This window comes from Mesoplodon densirostris, chromosome 1 (genome assembly GCF_025265405.1).
Source record: "Mesoplodon densirostris isolate mMesDen1 chromosome 1, mMesDen1 primary haplotype, whole genome shotgun sequence".
NCBI classification, from domain to species: Eukaryota; Metazoa; Chordata; class Mammalia; order Artiodactyla; family Ziphiidae; genus Mesoplodon; species Mesoplodon densirostris.
This window is the reverse complement of record NC_082661.1, coordinates 191,382,549-191,402,067: the sequence shown is the minus strand read 5'-3', so window position 1 is coordinate 191,402,067 and position 19,519 is coordinate 191,382,549. Positions and strand designations below refer to the sequence as shown.

At 42.2% G+C, this 19,519-nt stretch overlaps 1 protein-coding gene across 4 annotated transcripts in view; it reads right to left on the bottom strand.

Annotated features, from left to right (window-relative positions):
- Positions 1-1,993: 1,993 nt before the first annotated feature.
- The window catches only part of SEPTIN11 (septin 11), an 89,733-nt gene continuing 72,207 nt past the window's right edge, over positions 1,994-19,519 (bottom strand). Inside the window, exons 8-10 of one of the 4 annotated variants that reach the window (XM_060113576.1) lie at positions 13,724-13,856; positions 11,099-11,286; positions 1,994-2,418 (exon numbers count right to left, since the gene is read on the bottom strand). In XM_060113576.1, the coding sequence (XP_059969559.1) occupies positions 2,415-2,418; positions 11,099-11,286; positions 13,724-13,856 (325 nt within the window). In that variant the 3' untranslated portion in view covers positions 1,994-2,414. The other 3 variants (XM_060113567.1, XM_060113558.1, XM_060113550.1) reach the window with 3 other exon arrangements.

The following is a 19,519-nucleotide window of genomic DNA, read 5'->3' as shown; positions in this document are numbered from 1 at the left end:
ATTAACACATTCAACCTCTACACCAGCCCTGAGGGTGCCAGTTGTTTGCTAGAGATTGACCTGAAAGCCAGATGGTATCAGTCTCAAGGACTAAATACCATGGTCTTAAGGATTCAAGTACAAGGATCTTCAAAATGAGCCACATTGCCAACACTGTCAGTCTCCAGGGTGGAAAGATGACAGTCATCTGCAAAGCAAAAGGTTTTGCATAGAAATGTCATTTAAATACAGTGAAAATTATGTACTTAGTTTTTCAGATATCCAGAACTTTTACCCATAAGCTGGGACAATGATAGGCAGAAAAATAACCAAAATAACTAAGAAGGACGTTTAGGTACAGTTGGTGGGGAAAAGTATGGTCAAGCCTATTGGGAAGATGACCTAATTTTATCTGACCCAGCTCAGCACATACTAATTCAGATCAGGTCTCTCCTTTATACATGTGCTGTGCCTATCTCAAGTAGACCATCTAGACTACACTTTTCAGCAATAAGGCCGAGTCTGTATCTGAAGTCAAGTAAGGTTTTTTTTTAAAGACTGTATGAAAAATAAAAAGCCTATCACCAATAGAAATAGGTTCAGATGGCTCAGTTCTCCCTGCTTTTCAACAATCTAGCTTAGGATAAGCGAGTAGTTTTTATTATTCGTATCTCTTAGTTGGTCAGCCAAGAGAACTTGAGAAGATACCAGTTTTATCAACACTTGAGAAAAGGAACCACCTTAAGTAAAATGCCAAATCAATGGAGGACAGCTGTGTACTTGACCAGTGGTGTCTGTTACCCACTTTCCCTAGATAACTGAACAGAGGCCAACCTGCATGTAATAGCCAGTTCCCTTGCCCCTCCCATTAAGATGATTACCTTTACACTTCCTCCAACCTGAAGACTAAGAAGGGAATAGCAGAAATAGATTACAAATTTCTCTACTTAAACAAACAAAAAAATACTGCCTAATTTGCTTTTTAAATATTGCCCAAAAAGTGTCTTTACAATCTGATGCAGAATTTACTTTTAAAATATGAGTGATAGGGTAAAGTTGATATTAAAATATTACAAGGAGTTTAAAAATCAATCCAATTGTTGTACTTAGTAATCACAGTGGTTTCACACAATAGGATGTTTGTGTTTAACTTACAAAACTGACAGTATGTCATGCTGTAGCATCAGTTAAGGAGTTGATACCCACCATCCACCCGCAAACCAGCGGTCACATCATTAGCAAATTTCTATCCTTACAGATTACACTGTAGTATGGAGGGGATGGCTCTTGACTCTTATATTTTAATCATGTAATGGCTCAGATGAACCTGATTTTATTGCATTTAATAATAGTGTCTTTCTAAGAAGGCCCCTTGCCAGCAAGCTCCTCCAATTGGTCTAAATAACCTCTTCCAAGAATCAAATGATTCAAGAAGCAGGGACTGTTGCTTCATCATTTCACCTTTCAACAGAAGCATATGTACCATTCTTAAATACAAGGGAACACTCCTAAGATCTTTACCAAATGCAATTCACGCCACCAATATCCACCTACTATGGGGCTAAATAATGATGGAAGTAAGCAGACTATTGACAAGTAATGAAATGAAAAGGTAACTTAAAATGCGTGTTCATGCCTTAAAATAGAAATGAATTTGAAACTTGTACCTTGACTACAAAAACTGCACCTAAGAGGTGGCTGCTAATAAAATAGCCTGTCACAAACGAGTCAGCATTAGAACTCACAGACTCAGCAGGCAGAAGTGCGTGTGTTTGCATGTGGGTGTATTTTAAGTGATTTCCAGCAGATTTTTTTTTTTTTTTTTTTTTTTTTTTTGCAGACACAGTGGAGTAAGCCACCTGATCAGAACCAACGTTAAGTTAATGTTGCTGTTGTCTGGGACAGGATATGTACTTGTCGGGGGTTTGTTTCCATGGTCCAGGACACAAAAACTCTGGACACAAGGTAAAGAAAAGCTTCGCAATAAATAAAAAGGCAGGGATGGGCCAGAAAGTTATTTTAAGGTACCTTTAAATATAAATTGAGTCCTAGAGGCAGAAAAGTCATCTACCTAATACTGGCACATTTTAAACATGATTAAGACTTGTAGGTCAAAATCCCAGTGACAGCACAGGGACTTTGTTGTTGTTGTATCTGAGATGAGGAGAGCATCTTAAACAGAATTCTGTGACTTAAACTTCATTTAAATTTCCCCTTGAGCTTAAAACTGGCATAATTTTGATACCAAAACTAAGTTTGAATAACCAATACATAAAACAGAACTGGCTGAGTAGGAAAAAAATTTTTTTTTCCAAAACAGAACCCCAAAAACTTAGATGAGGGGTGCAGGTAACAGAAAAAGAGTCAAATAAAACAACAATGGTTCCTGAATTTAAAGGAAGGATGCCCACTTCTCTCTCTCAAGAGGCAGACGGTCAGCTGAAAAATAAAAACATTGTATCAATAGAACACTCCAAATTAAAAAAATGCAGCCATCTTTGTTCATGCAATATCAAATGTTTAGAAAAAAAAATCCCAAACTTCAACCCATAAAGCTAACAAAAGGAAGGAAAATTGTTGCCCCAATCTTATGACCTGATTGACGGTTGAGGGTCCTGATAGGGCTGTTCAGAATGTCACTCATGGGACAGAGGTCTGGAGTTAACATGAGATCAAGTCTGTGGACCCTCAGATTAGGGTCCATGCTGTCTTCAGTCCGTGAGTTCTTGGGTCAGCAGCTTCAAGAACATGACAGCTAAGCAAGAGGATCCCAACACAGGGCTACCTTGGGTTTTGGCCCAAGTGCTCTGTTTCACTCAATTTCCTTTTAAGTAGTAGTATTAGGTATTACTGTTTTTGGTGGTGATAAGTCACTTAAGTAACCACTATGGGCAGTGGTTTGTAAACAGACATTGACAAATACAAACAGCAGTGCAATATTTGACCCAGACTTTAAAAGAATAGGAGGCGATGGTGGAAATGAGGTAACTCTTCCCCAACACGTGTGAACAGACAGCTCCTGCTCTTCTAATGCTCTATGTCCATTAGGAGAGAGTAGGGCTTGTCAACAGGATGGTTACATAAAGAAGAAGCTACAGAAGAGAAAAAAGAAAGGTTCAGATTCAAATTTGATTCTTAAAAGGCTTTTTTAAAAAAAAAAGGAGCTTCTCTACAACAAACTGTGCAAGAACAGCAGTGTGTCAGTAAAGGGATGACTTCCTCAAGCCCAGCGGCGGGGTGAGCAGCAGCGCCAGCACCGGAGGCCGGGGAAGAAGAGGACGCCTCAGCTGGGGCAGTGGGGCACTAGTCTAGTTGGGGTGGAAGGGGACGGGAGTCAGGGAGAAAGGGTGGCAGAGACAGTAATAGGACGTACAGGACATCACGTGGCAAGCATCTTGGCGGAGCTGGTGCTGCCCAGATGGTAGCATTTGAAGTCCAGACAAGGTAGGAAAACACGAGACTCTTTCATCCCTATTTCTTTTATCCAATATTATAAGCATGTGTACATTTGCATATCAAACAGTGACTAAAAAGAACTCACAAAAGGGCACACAATGTTTGGGTAAAAATATATTTTCCCCCACTTTATGTCTTGGCACTAGTGATATATGCATAGATTACCTGTCCGCCACTCTCCTACCTTAACAGACACCAAATTACCAAGCAAGTCTGCTAAGTGATTACTTTCATACTTGAAAAAATGATATGCTTCACATTAATACAATTATTTTAGTTTTTTAAAAAAGACAAGTGTCTAACATGCAGTTTACATATATGACAATTCTGCATTAACACAAAGTAGATTACACAACAGTTTTAAAAACACATTGGTTATTTTCAAACAGCAAAATGACAATGATCTACAACTACAGTTTAAGGCGTATCAGCATATTTTAAAATTAATAGACAAAGTTCTAATGCTGTTCACAGCTTAATCTTCAACTTATTTTAAAAATTCCCTTCATACCTACATACAATCTAGACTTTGTACGTCATCATTTCCCCTAAAGAGTCATCACATATGTATCCTGTCAGTGGAACCGAGACTTCTGGAAGCTGAGACTTGACAACTTCAGACACTTGCAAATGGGAAAGCAAAGGGATCTGAATGGACAGTTTTGGTAGGACCACACAGAGACAGTATGACATGGGTTGGTAACAGCTGAAAAAACTGATTCAACAGTTTGTATATGAAACACTTATGGATATGTCAAGAAAGTGAGGAAACCGAGTGTTTGAGGTGCACAAGATATGAAGTGTTATCGCTGGTGAGATCACAAAGCAGAGAAGGAAGGTGAGTAACCTGTGCCCAGCATTTTGTTAAATGTTCCACTGGTTGAGGTGCCCTTTCTGGACAAAACCTTGACCAATTAATAAAGAGCCTAACTTGGGAAAACATAGTCTCTAAACTGCCAGTAAATTCTCCTAAGTGCTTTTTCATCACATCCTACCGCACTTACAACTGTTACGGGTATCTAAAGTCCAAAAGAAGCAAAAAGATGGTCATTATGGTTGAACAAAAGATGTGGGGAGAGGCCAGCAAGAGCTGGCCAAAAAAAAAAAAAAGGTGATCCCTGCCAGTAGTTAGCACAAGGGAAAGACCATTAAACCAAGATCACCAAAAATTAAGCAATCATAAAGGGAGCCTAGCATTAAAAAAAATTTTTCCTCTTGCTTTTTCTCTAGTGTAAGGTAGTAGTTTCTCATTCTAACTTTACTTACACAGTCAGAACCAAGGACCCTCTGGGAATTCCCTGGCAGTCCAGTGGCTAGGACTTCGCGCTCTCACTGCCGAGGGCACAGGTTCAATCCCTGGTCAGGGAACTAATATCCCACAAGCCGCGTGGTGCAGTCAAAAAACAAAAAACACCAAACCAAAACAAAAAACCTAGAAAAAAAAAAAATGAAACACTAAAAACCAAAAAAACAAAAACAAAAAAAAACCAAGGACCCTCTGCAATATCCAATGAACCCACAATGCTGTGTAGAACACAGACTGGGGTTAGTAATTTCTGACTTGCACACTGATATCAAGGAGAAGTCAAATCTCTGTGTTTCTTGTAAAAAAGATATAAATGTGAGCCATTTTAAATATATTTAGGTTTTTGTTTGTTGGTTTTTTAAAAAAACAAAGACTACTCAAACCAATACCTCCCTACCCCCCTCCAGGGAGAAAAAAAATCCACCTATCCCATTTGTTTCTCTAATTTTAAAAAGTCAAAAAGGTCTCAAAGGTTTTTTACTGCCGTACTTACATGCAAAGGCGAAAGCACATCCAATTAGATTTGAGGGTATCATTTATTCCGTGCAGAGCCAAGGACTACTGTGAAAAAAGGCACAGATACAGAAAGAAGAGAGGGCAGCAATAACAAACCAAACAGGGCCAGGGAGCAGGGGCAGAGAAAAGTTCAGAAGCAATGCATTTTTTAAAAAAGCCTTTATGTTTTCTTTGACTTTTTATTCCCTGACTCTCCATATGATTTCTTTTTCTGTGAAAAATTTAATGGGAAAAGAAAAATCAATCCAATCAATCAACAATCTTGGAATCAAAAAGTCAGCTGGATGCCTTTCGTGGCTAGGCTCACTTTAAAAAGGCTTTAGTGATGCATGTAAAATGAAAATTTTAAAGTGATGCATTTTTAGAATTTAGAAGTGTATTTCCTGTTACAAGGCACAAAAATGCTCACACAAGCAATGGCTGGAACAAGCATACAACACAAGTATTCAAGCTTCTGTCTGGTGCACAGCATCTGAGCAAACTCGGCCCATGGTTAGAATCAGCATGCTGCCTAATAGCCAGCTTCAGACTAGAATCATTAAAAAAGCAAAAGCAAAAACAAAAACATTGGTCCAGTAGCTCCTAAGCCTGTCTTTATATCACTATTGCTGCTTCTGGTTTGCAGTTTGTATCCCAGCTTAGTTTCGGCTTCTGTGAAGCTGATTTCTTACTTTGCCTAATTAAGCCTAAATCAGTTCATGCATGACCATTCCTTCTGTCCCATAATAGTGTGGTTGAGGATAAAGAGAAGGAAAAAAAGTCTTCATTGGAATCAACTAGAGACTTATTAAAAAAAAAAAGTGTGTGTAAGTGTGTGTGTATTCTATCCTATTTGATTAATGTATGACTAGTGAAGGCCAAAAGGAAAATGCAGAGGTGAAGTATCAGGTTCATGAGAAATGTTATTCTTTCAAGTAAGAAACAGGAGACTATGGAGTTAGAGAGAAAGCTGCGAGTATCTTGTTATTAGAGGGGAAAAAATCAAGGAAATAAAAGGATAAGCCTCAAAAAGGAAAAGTACAGAAAAGAAATTAGATATGCCCTTTTCCATACAAATTTGGCATGTAGTCTATGTCCTGCCATATGGTTAAGTCCTAACCCTTGTTGATGGGGCACTGGGCCTTAAACGCAAAGAGCAGGTAGAGCTAGTCTTCGTGAAGGAAAAGGTGAGGAAATTCCTTCAAGACAACTGGATTTGAAAGACCAGCTGTTCTATTCCATCGTGCCTTTATTGCAAATATCAAAAAGAGACTATGCAAGGAAACTGGATGTGAAGCTGAATTTCTGCTTCCTTGACTTGTGGGTTTATGTTATGTTCCTTCCCATTTCTACCTTAAGTTGACAAGGCCCCCTCAAACTTGTGCTGCAGATGATACAGTTTATAACAGATTTTCTATTTTAAATATTTCTGGAAAATTTCTCCTCATAATTATTGAAAACTGTTATTAGAAGCAGTCGATATCCTGGAATCAGTCATTAGGCCCTCCTCTCTCAGCCTACTGAGAGCAGATTTAGGTGTGTTTATGAAAAGACTGGATCTTGTAAGTAGTAAGCAGGTTGTGGAAAGCCCATCATCCTTAGTAGAAGATTCTTCTACTAAACAAGGTTGTATGATCCAACCTTGGAGAGGGCTGTCTGTGAGAGGGCCAAGGTTGCCCTGATACAAGGGAACAGACTCATCATTTTCTTATTACAACCCACTTGGCCAGGATTTGAGACACAGGGGTTCAGACACATTTTTTAAGCCATAAGAGGAAACTGTCAGTCTGAACAGACCCACAACCCAGGCCAAATAATGTTATTATAGTAATAAAAAAATCCACGCAAGGGTAAAAGTCAGGTAAAGCGTACCCACCGTTCTGCCTACATACAAAGCTACCTTGGTTCGGGGCAGGTGTGGAGAAGAGACAGAGGGAGTTCAGGGCCTTTTGCGTCATGGAGACGAATAATCAAGAAGAGCAAGTTGTCATGGCTATTCAGGTTTATAGTCAGCTGCTGAGGCGGTGAAAAGTTTTCCTGTCAGACGTACATGTAGCAATTTAGCCTCCTTCCCTTGGTCCAAAGCAACATAAAAGTAACACAACAGGCATGCTTCCTGCTGCCACTCTGAACAGGCATAAAAGGCAAATCACTTGCTTTCCAGAAACAAAGTCCGGCTGCACATAGCTTTTGCTGTTATCCCCTTGTTCTATCATTTTCCACCACCGAACAACATTCAGCAAAATGAGTTAATAGTTATATGGTGTCTGGGAAAGGGAAAAAAATAAAAATAAAACAAAATAAAAGGACACAGATGGCAGAGATACAATATTACTGCAAAAGCAGGTGAATGCGGACCATCCTTGGCTTGCCAGGCTTTATGTGAAGCTTGCACTGCAAGTTAAAAAACAAAACAAAAAAGTTAGAAATAATAATAAATTAAAAGAAGGAAAATTAGGAGCGCCAGCACCAGCATTCGGTGATGGTGAATGCTCATGCAATGATTATGGAATTGACAGAAATTAAAACCAAAAATTTGAGTAAGCTATTCTACATGACAAGCAAAAGCAAAATTTTAATATTGAATTAAAGAACACGTGGTTAGTTTCCATTTGCAGGTAATTCAGAATTCATGAGTGACTTCTTGAAACCGCTACATGTTCTAGTGAAAGGATTTGCTGTTTGACTTTCATCTTCTCAAATAACACAAAACCATAATCTATTAGATTTGGGCATCACATCGGTACTGAATATACAATAAATGTCTTTCAACAATTAACTTGGGGATTGGAATATAATGGATGGAGGACATGCTATTAATCTACTTGGGAGGGAAAAAAAAAAAGGACAATCATTATATGGTTACAGCTAAAGCAATGCCCGGAGCCTTCCCCCTCCTAGGTATAAAGCAATGCCAAGTCCAAGATTCACATGTCTAATTTGAGGCAAGTCCAAAACATGCAACTTCATCCCTTAGGAAGAATCAAAATATTCTTTTAAAAAAGAAAAGATGAGTGGATGATTGTGTAAACTATAGTTATCAGATGCCAGGTACCATTTTAAAATGATAAGATTTTTAAAACTTTGTTTTTGGAATGGATTCATCTTAACCAGCAAACTGCTGGCTGGCAACTGTGCAAAGTTTTCAGAAAAGATGAACACTGAACAACTACTGAACAACTTACCCTCGGGCACTCCCACCACTGAGGTGTAGCCGCCATCAAGGAAAGTGACTTGGTGGCCAGAGATGGCAGGAAGCGGGGGTCCAGCTAATGGCAGTGCCAGGGTTAGTTCTACCTTGTCTGTAATCTTAGGAAATGTTATATGCTCTCATGCCACTAACAGGTCAAGGAGAAGTACAAAGCCTTACCTATGTTAAAGAGGGAGCGTGTCATTAGAATAGAAAAACGGAATTTTAAACTATTAGAAAAACGAAGTGAAGCTCTGAGGTGGAAGCATGGCAGGTGAATCAATAGGCATCTCTTTTTAAACTCTCTCCCTGGAGCAGCTCCTAAGCGGCAAGTGTGGTGACTCCAGCCTCTCCTCCAGCTACACGAGGAGGAAAGAGCCTCCCATTTATTTTCCAAGTACTGTTCTGGTTACCCTGATTACTGTCTGTCTGCGGTCCTCTCTAACCAAAACTCTCCACTGGCAGCAAGGGAAGTGATTTTTTTTTTTTTTTTAACTTTGACACTTCAGGCCTCCAACTGGCAACTGCTTTCACTGTTCAAATGGGAAAGTGTGGAAAAGCTTAAGAACATAGAAGTTACCGAAAAGTACGCGCCCTTGTCAGGCACAAAATCTGGTGACTACTGCTCACCAAATTAAGTCTAATTCCATTAATAATAAATGAGAATGTATAAATAAGGCTAAAATTGAATTCGCACACACTTCACATAAACGTGAAATGCATTATACACTGCTAAGGCCCAAGGCTGGGAAGAAAATAACCTAAAATGTTCTATAGGACAAGAAAAACCTCCTTGCACGGAGAAGTCTGTTACTAGATACTTTTTACAATGGAGGCACAATACTGGTCAGCTCTCGGAATTTTTATTGCTTAAAGGCACATCCAGTATACATGAAACATCCTTGGAACATTGCTGGTCTTCTATAAACATTTTAAGTTCTAAAACATGTACCTTTATGCACTTTAGTGCTTCGGGGTAAGAAAAACTCGACTTTGGGTTTCCTAAACCGTGAGTCAGCAGCTTTTTCCTGTTTCATTCATGCCTATAGATGTGTACACACACACACACACACACACACACACAACCTGTTTTTATCCTGGGTTAGTTTGGATCAACAAGGAATGATGCCAAATGGCTTGCGTTTTGTCTTCCCTGGAAGAGTCACTAATCTCTGAATCTGCATGGGGAACGTCACCATTAGTGGCCGATACTCTCCCAACATGTGTAGCTACAAAGTGCTTTCTTGAACTGGATTATAATCTAGGCAGTTGTTACTCTCGAAATTAATCCAGCATAACTACATTTTCGGCCCCTGGAGTCCTTTGACCACGTGGGTCTGTACCAACCCCATTCAAATCACAGCTCACCTACACCAACTCCTTTCTATTGCTTAGAAAGTCTGCTGGCTCCCCTGCTCTCTTCATACATTTCCTGCTGGCTCAGAGCTTGGCAAGTCAAGGTTTGCAAAGCAGAATTTCAAACTTTCTCTGTACGTCACTGTAGCAGTGCATTTTGGTTTCTACCACAGGAAACGTAACAAGATTCCTCAGGGACAAGTCTGCACGTTCACTCCGATTAAGTGAACACCACTATCGAGCTCACTCCCCCGGGATAGGACTCGACTGCTGTGCAGGCTCAATCCTATCTGCCATATACGTCTAAGAATGTAATTCTCTGCCTACTCCAGTACCAACGTTTTTATTGTTTACTTAGTCGTCAGCCTTTGCCCTAGAACCTTAGCATCTAAGGATGAAGAGCAGGAATCCTGAAGACTGCCCTCAGAGGACCACACCTTAAACAGACAAAGCAGGGTGGCATCCATGGGCTCACCACCCAGCTACCACTAAGGTTTTCTTCAAAGGTATCTTATTGACCACTGTGCTTACTGTCAAACCAATAGTAATTGTCATAAAATGGCACCCTCTAGTCTTTCAGGTGATTTGATGTAAAGCTTCAAATCACAGCAGAATTTCAAGGAAGGCCCAAATCGCCCACTGGATTCAGGCCCCTGCTATTGGAGTATCATAGGAAGTGACAACTCAAAAGCAGAATCTGACCCTTTGGCACATTAAATCAAGGCCATATTTAAAAAAAATTTTGTGCGGGTACAGGTGTGTCTTGAGAATTGGTGGAGGTGTCTTAACGGGCATTTTGATCCCATTTTCACGATAAAACGATTCATCATCTTGTGGAATTTAGAGGGAAAACTAGTGGCCCCTAGTAGTTCTTCCAAATCTTTCATTTTGGGAACAAGACTTTCAATGACTGACTTCTTAAGCCTTACAACAGAGAATAGAAAAATAATTCTAACAATCATAATTTTAGGATGCTCTTTATCAAGAGCCATGAGGATTGTCTCCAGAGAGTAGTGAAGAGAAATGCACTGTCTTCTCAAGAGTCCTAGTGTAGGTGCAGAAGATACTACTGGAGATGACAGGTTACTCCAGTCCTGATTGCTTGATCGTGTGGTCAAGTTTTATAAATTAGTGTCTGTGTACCCTTTAGAAATACTTTAAAAACCTTTGTCGTCTCCCCTGCACTGTAGAGAAAATTCTTGCTTTTATCTTTCTGGTAATAGACCAGTTTCCAGTCTGTAAATGGGAAAAGTAGAGACATGCAAGAGGAATAAATTGTTAGAGGGCCCCGCTGCATGGGGGTGACACCCGCTTACTTTTTCTTATCCTTGTCTTTCTTGGTTTGCTGGGCCCCAGACTGCTGGGCCTGGGACTGTAGCAACTGAGCTGCCGCCTTCTTCTTCTGGAAATTGTTCACCTCCTCCTCCAGTTCCTTCTTCTTGTCTTCCACTTTCTTCTTCTCTTCTTGGTGTGTCCGCTTTAGGAGGTCGAACTTCTCGTGGAGCTGGAGAGAAGAGGAGGAAGACAAGCTTGGTGGAGGGAACGGGACGCTTACTGGCGTAAGGCTACCTGGATCCATTCAGAAGCAGAACGTGTGTGTGCCACTGCCCGTGTTTTAGTTACACAAGTGAGCTACCGTCTGGTGCTGAGCCAGGCCGAGGTGGTGAAAAGCATCCCTTGGAGCACTACACACTGTTGAAACTTGGACCCCTTAGCACTAAGGGGAATCTCTGTGCACTTTTTCTGATAATAAAATACGTGTTCATTGTAAAAAGCATAAAGAAGAAAATAAAAATTATCCATGCTCCTCATAAGAAACTCACCCTAGTGGTAAGAAAAGTTCTGGTCCTTTTTTGAAAAGTATAATCTATATTTACTTAGAGACTTACATAGTGACTACAGATATATGTCTCCATACTATTCAAATAAGAAGAGTATGTGGAGAAATTTCTGGCCCCTGACAAACTGAATTTAGAAAATTATCACAAAATGCAGAAACAAAAACTGGAAGGGGGCTTCCCTGGTGGCGCAGTGGTTAAGAATCCACCTGCCAATGCAGGGGACACAGGTTCGAGCCCTGGTCCGGAAAGATCCCACATGCCGCGGAGCAACTAAGCCCATGCACCACAATTACTGGGCCTGTGCTCTAGAGCCCGTGCGCCACAACTACTGAGCCCGCGCGCCTAGAGCCCGTGAGCCACAACTACTGAGCCTGTGCTCTGCAACAAAAGAAGCCACCGCAAGGAGAAGCCCACGCACTGCAACGAAGAGTAGCCCCTGCTAGCCACAACTAGAGAAAGCCCGCACACAACAACAAAGACCCAACGCAGCCAAAAATAAATAAATAAATAAATTTATATTTTTAAAAAAAACTGGGAGGGAGGGAGGGGAAAATCCTTACTATTTAGATAATTCTAGAATTTTTACCTAGCATTCAACTTGATACTTAAAGCCAACAGCAAATAAGGCTCAACTTTCCTTTCTCTGCAGCAAAACTAGGGTGAGTACTTAGCTATTTAAATAACCTCTAACTTTCTTATTATCTAAGGCAAACCTATTTCTTGCTCTCTCTCATTGGGGTGACTGTTACAGCAGAAATCCATGGGGCCTGATTCCAATTGATGTTTGCTCAGATAAACTCTTACAAATTTTAATGTGCCTCAGTTTATCTTTTTTTTTTTTTTTTTTTAATTTTTGGCCACGCTGCACAGCACGTGGGATCTTAGTTCCCTGATCAGGGATCGAACTCATGCCCCCTTGCAGTGGAAGCGTGGATTTTTAACCACTGGACCACCAGGGAAGTTCCTCAGTTTATCTTTTAACAGGGTAAAATGAGTAATATTCATTGAGCTCTATCAGCTAAAGAATTAATTGGGTCATTTTAAAATCTGAAGAGAACTGACTTTTTAATTCTGAACTCTGCTAAAACTGTATCTTATTATAATGAAAATATTACTTAAAATGAGATCAAATTACTACTCATCATAATGTGAAATAATCTGTACATCTGAAAATATTCACTGTTATTTCATTTTATAATATTCTATGCACACGTTTAGCTGTGTATTTAGGGTACTACATATAAGAAACAAATGTAAGTAAAAAGGATGCATTTACATTTAATCAAGTGACCTTAAAAGTTTCCACACTTCATTAATCTAATGGCAACTAAATCAAGTTCTTGGTTTAACTTAAATAATGGGTACATTATAATGAAATATACATTCATCTGTGCAGTTTTAGGCAGATTTTCTGTGCTTAAAATATTTTAAAGTGATAATTTAATTGTGTGTCTGTGTGCTTAATTATTAGAAACAACTTTGTTCCGTACCAAAACCTATACTTTGTGTTTCAAGAAACTTCTCAAAATAAAACTCAAATAATCAATAAACACTTCTTTGGAAATAAAAAAGGAGTCCATGGGAACCTCTAGGATGCAGCTACCCTGGGCTCGGCGTGGGGAACTAGAGTCAGCAGGACACTGGAGCCAGGGGTGTGCGTCCCAGAGGGAAGCCAGAGCACAGACACGGCGGACGGAGCCCGTCCCCCATCAGACAGGGGCGAAGGGCCCTCCACCGTTTAGTTCACTGAGTCGACTGGTAGACTGAGACAATAATGTTCCCAGAATTGCAAATCTTAGGTTTCATCACTTGTAAATCGATGAAATATGGAGTTACAAGGAATGTGGGATCAGGTCTGGAAACCTAAGTTCTAGCTTTAGTCTTGGCTTTGCTACTAACTAGGTATGTGACTGCATAAATAACTTAAGCTTTACGACACTCAGTGTTACCATCTGTGAAATGGGGATAAGACTGGCTGCCCTACTCTTCGTACCAGGTTAGTAGCCCCTCGTGTGATAGAACATATGTAGCAAGTGCTTAGAGCAGCACGAAGGCCTGTCTCGTCTGTGTCTCCCCCGGAAGCAAGGACAGATGGCTTACCTCTTTCTCTGCCTCTTTAAGTTCAGCTTCTTTCTCCTTCACTCTCATGACAAACATCTGTCTCATTTCTTCTTCTTTCTTCTGAAGTTCTCCCAGAAATTCATTCCTTTTTGCTTCGTATGTCTCCTGAAGACTATTCAAAAGCCACAAACCAAGGACAGTGTCATGGAGTTGCATGATAAGAAATTTCAGTCCAGACAATTCCTACCCAGCCACTTCCTCAAAATAAATAAGGCTGCCAACTCACCAGGTTCAAGGACACACAAAATGGCACCATCTCCTTTTTAGTTATGTGGCGATCAGAAAGACAAGCACATCAGGAACCAGAGATGAGGCAATAAGTACAGTGTAGCACTAATGGGATGTCTCTTACTGGCCAAGCTGTATGCTACATACATTCACATGGGGGAAGCCTGGGCTGGCCAGTATCTCCCAGTTCAGTACCACGTAGATACTGAAGACGTGATTTAGAATTTTAGAAGACGGAGGGGGTGTAGAGAGAGAAATGCATCGGCACTGGAGCCAGACAGACCCACCAGGGTTGGTTTTGGGTTCACAGCAATTTACTGACTGATCTTGGGAAGGGCACGGCCTCTCAGCCTCAATGTTCTCTGAATACAATGCCTTCCGGGGCCCATGATTTCGGGAGGTAAATGTGGGCAGAGTGAGTGAAGCATTTGAGGTCACATCGGTGCTTAATAAATGTTACCCCCGCACGCGTCTCCCTCCAGCCCCCAGTTTAGAAAACAGACTCAGTGAACCATCTAAAGAGACAATAGTGTATCTAAAGGTGTTACAGAAAATTGCGGCTCTTCAAGTGGTATTACCAATTGTAAACAGAGCAGGGAGGAGTTTGATTTTTATTTTAAACCTTATCCTGCCCCTGACTTGTCTACAGAACTTGGGGCCCAATATTTTAAAGCAAAGGCCATTACGCAGTTTTACCTCCAAGTCAGAAGAGATATATTTACAGAAAAATCACCTTTGGTAACACAACTAGAAAAAAAACCAGACACCCACACCCACACCTACACAAACAGAGATACATTTGCCGGTAATTGCTATCTCTCTCTCTCCCTTGCAGTCTCCCTAGAACAAGGGTTGTTACAGTTACACAAGTCTGCAGCAGGATTATCCACTTTTACCTAGGGACCAAATTCATCCAAAGTGCTGATTCCAAAATGAAGAGCGCCTGTGGATGAGCCCAGGCTCCATGCAGAGCCACCCCAGCATTCACACTTGTCCATGTAGAAGGAGAAAAAGAACATTCAGGTGGTGGAGGGGCGTGTGCATGTGGACATACGTTTATAAGAGCAGCATACTTACAAAATGCATTAATTAGGACTGTTTTTACTTCTATAATCAATGCTCTTACTGGTTGCTGAACAATCAGTTCTCCTGCCCTCAAGAGTGTCAACACTGCCTGGGTAATGGACAATCACGAGTTTGGAGTTTCTGGAGGTATATTTGGCTTTCACGTTATCTTAGGAGACAAAAGCAAGTTTGGCCGACATTAGTGTTGCCTAATATTAATAGCAATATTTGGACTTGAAATTTAAGCTATATAGCCACAGAGAGAGAGAAATGCATGGATAATGAAACTATAAAATAATTCATGAGTTTGATTTTGCTTGTTCGCTTCTAATAAACTCTTTATCACTATCATTTGTGTCAGAATGGCCAAAGGCAGAGGATGACTTGTCCCTGCTATGAAATTTTGGGGGAACCCAGTTTTTGTTCATTTTAAGATAATGAATCCATCTTCCTCTTCTTTCTTAACAAGCAGTGGAACACCTAGTATAGAAACACTACCAAGAAACATGACCCAAAGTGTGTTCCAGAGATCGCTAGTTTCAAGAAATCTTCAAAAGTGGGGTTCCCAAGGCAAAAGAACAAAAGGAAAATGCAATGTGTGACCTCCCTTTAGGAGAGCCACAGCGCACGGGGGCTCCCAAGCCCTGCAGCACGTCAGGGTCGCCTGGGCATGTTTTACTGGACTTTTCTGAGCACAGTTTCCTAACTCCACTCCTGGAGATGCTGACTCAGGATGTCAGGCGAAGGCAAAAGTAATCTGTATTTTTAAAATGCTTCCAGGTGACTTGATGTAACTAGTCTGCCAACCACTGCTTGTCTTAAGTGCTCTGAAATGTCCCTCAATTAAAAAAAAAAAAAAAAAAAAAAACCTGTTTAAGTTGATTCACTTAGAGCCAAATTTGTTTAATTGTGAAAACTTCTGTTAAGTGACCCACAGAGAGAAGGTCCTTTGGGTAATGCTACTGGAATTCTGAGACCTCTCAGCATGACTCGACCTGATCCAGTCCCAACCACAACCTAGCTTAGGCTCCAGTTCCTGGAGATCCATTTTCAAACTATGGGTCATGACCCAATCAAGGGTTTTAACCAGTATGTTAAAAGAAAAAGTTTAGAGAACAGGATAGAAGAAACCAGAAATGCAGTGCAAACTCTAAGAGTAGGTGTCACTTCACGATGTGTATATTGGATCACGACGTAGAACACATTTGATAGTGAAGGTTGCAGCCCAAAGCTGGAAAGCGCATGTTCCAGAGAAAGGTTAGGGAGCGATGTTGCCACCAGCCAGATGGCCTCAACACATGCTGCTTATTAGATGGCTGCATCTGGGGACAGGAACCAGCTTTGCAACTCTGACACTGGAAAGCATAAGCAATGTATGAGAAAGAAATCATAAACCCCCCACTCCAAGGAGTCACCTGCAGTAGGTTTCTTAGCAATGCAGTCACAGATCCTACTCCCCGGGCACCTGCAGAAATCCACATGTGAATGAGAGACACCAGACACCCTCCTCCCCTATGCTTCCAGCCAGTGAAAACCAGTCCAGAAGGAACTGCATCTATAGTACCCTCTCAGATACCTAAAGTGATGATATCTTTTGCAATATCTAGCTCTTCCAACTTAATTTTTTTTTTTTTTTTTTTTTTTTTTTTGCGGTACGCGGGCCTCTCACCGTTGTGGCCTCTCCCGTTGCGGAGCACAGGCTCCGGACGCACAGGCTCAGCGGCCATGGCTCACGGGCCCAGCCGCTCCGCGGCATGTGGGATCTTCCCGGACCGGGGCACGAACCCGTGTCCCCTGCATCGGCAGGCGAGCTCTCAACCACTGCGCCACCAGGGAAGCCCCCAACTTAATTTTTAATTGTAGTTATTAACACCCTTTTCCAAGTGAGAAGTGAACAATTTTTTCATGAGGGTTTGGGCTGGTTTGAAACTGAGGCTTTTATCTTCTCATTCTCTTCTAACAGCTTTTGGGAGAGGCAGGCTTTGCTCATGGAGGTCAAGGGAAGGGAGAACGAGCACTGACACTCCAGTTCATCGTGCACTCCGGTAATTCACGTAGCACACTTGTCTCCCTGTTACGTCTCCTGGACCACCCAGCGGGGGGCAGGCCAGAGCACCACTCGCCACCGGGGTTTACGGAGGAACTTACACACGCACATGTGTTATCCTTACAACAACGCGGTGAGGTAGCTATTATTATCACCTCCCATTTTATACATGGAGAAACTCGGACACAGAGGGGCTTAGTAACCTGTGCAGGTCACACAGTGAAGAAGTGACAGAGCTGGGACTTTCAGCTGGGCCACCTAGCTCAGGTGGGAGCCCCACCTCCCAAGGCTGGGGAAGTGAGCCCTCCATGCTCCTAAAAATGCATGGTCTCGTGGGCCTGAAAACTTTGTGATTTCTTGAGAGAGGGGCAGTAAAGGAGCACTTGTGACCTGACAGGTAGAGTCAAGGAGACGGTAGTGTTTTGAGGTGAGGATGGAGTGTTAGGAAGAGGGCGGTGGCATCTCAGGAGACAAGCAGCAGGGACAAGACCCATCCCCGCTCCTGTGTGACATCCCCGCCCCCACCTCCCTCCAATGCCAGCCAGAAAGGGGCCAGGGTCTGGGGGACCTGGGTCCAGGGAATGCATGGGTGCTCTGGCTGGGGTGAGGCATGAGCTCTGGGGCTGCAGAGCAGCAGGTGGGAAAGATGCGGCACAAGACAAAGCAGGTTGACGCCTGGACATGTACACGTGTAGTGACAGAGATTCTACCGCAAGACAAGAGAGGCACAACGCTGAACGCAGGCCGGTTGAAGGAAAGCACCAGGGACAGATTCAGCTTTTGTGCCCGGGACGTACTTCCAAGGCTTAAATGTGGCCTGCCCAGCTTCTGCTTTGGTTTCACACGGTGTCATCTATTCAGGGGAGCTCCCACTTATGGGCCTCGGCTTTCGAGGCCACTCTTTGCTTTATAAACACGTGGTATAAACACAAGTGGCACCCAGAGGGCAAGTGGTGGACACAGGGTGCCCAGAGGGGAGGGTGGACTTCACTGTACACCCGTGAAGGGATCCTCTACTTTGAGAATATAAAAGCCTTGAGTCCTTCACTGATACTCCTCCAAGCTCACCCTAAATTCACAGGGGAAAAAAGTCTTCTATGAGCATCCAGGCATGATGACTTTGAAGGTGTAATTCTGGGAAATCCCTTAAATTAACTGTGGCCTTTGCTTTTCCTTAACTGTGTCCCCTCCTGCACTCTCAGTGTCAGGCTCACAGGAAGTGCTGGGGAGGCTGGAAACTCCTCCAAGGGAGAGGCTGGGCCCTTTGTAAAGCAGTGGTTTCCAAGGAGAGGAAAACCAAGTTTATTTCACCTTGCTATCTGCCAAGACATGTGATTCAAAGCCAACTTTCATGTTCCAAATGATCCTGCCCGCACCAACAGGGCCACTGGAGGTTGATTGAGTGGGTTTCTAAGAGGAGAAACTATTTCCAGGGTTCCCAGGAACTGAGATGATAGAAGGTGTTTATTTTTAGAAGGTCTACTTTTCTCTGTTTCTTATTTTCTTATACAGGGAAAAGAGTAAAGGCCTTGGTTTTATATATATACATATATATATATATATATATAAAATATATTTATATATAAAATATTTACATATACAAAATATATTTTATATAAAATATATTTCCCTCCTTTTCATCCTCAAAAAGGAACCCTCAGGCCAGTAGAAAAGGAACCAGATGGGGAGGGGGATACGTGTGAATAAAGCACGTTCTCTACAAGTCAGGCCTCAGCGACGTCCACCACAGGTCCTGAAGCCCCTGGGGACGGGGAGGCCATAGCAGTGAGCTGGATCCAGCTCTGCCAGGCCTTGCAGGACCTGCTAGACCCACCCAGCAACCTCCTCCTGGCGGCAGCTACCCTGGCCTTGCAGGAGAAATTGTAACTCAAACGCAGAGACACAGGCAGCAGCAGGAAATCCTCACGAGCCCTGGTTCCTGGGAACCAGGAACCCCAGTTGGTCGAGATGGTGGAAGGTCAGTGAAGGGGCCTGCATCACAGACTCCAAGTTCCAGAGCTGAAAAAAACACAGCTGTGCTGAATGGTTCTTAAAATTTGGGGAGGTAAATTACCTCTAACAGACTTAAGAAACAGTCACATGCATTCTAACTTCTGCAGGCAGCTCAGGACTCCAAGAGATGATCTAGGCCAGGGGCTGGCAAATTACAGCCTGAGGGAAAAATCTGGCCCTGCCTGTTTTTGTAAATACATGTTTATTGGAACACGGCCACTCCTGTTCTTTTATGTTAGGGTCTCTGGCTGCTTTCACAGTACAAGGGTGGGGTTGACTCACTGGGACAGAGACTGCATGGTCCACAGAGCCTAGAGCATTTCCTCTGTGGCACATTCTGGAAAAAGTCCCCCTACGAGATCTCACTGTCCCCTTATCTAGCCCAGTTCCTCTTCTTACAGGTGAAGAGCCTGAGGCGCAGG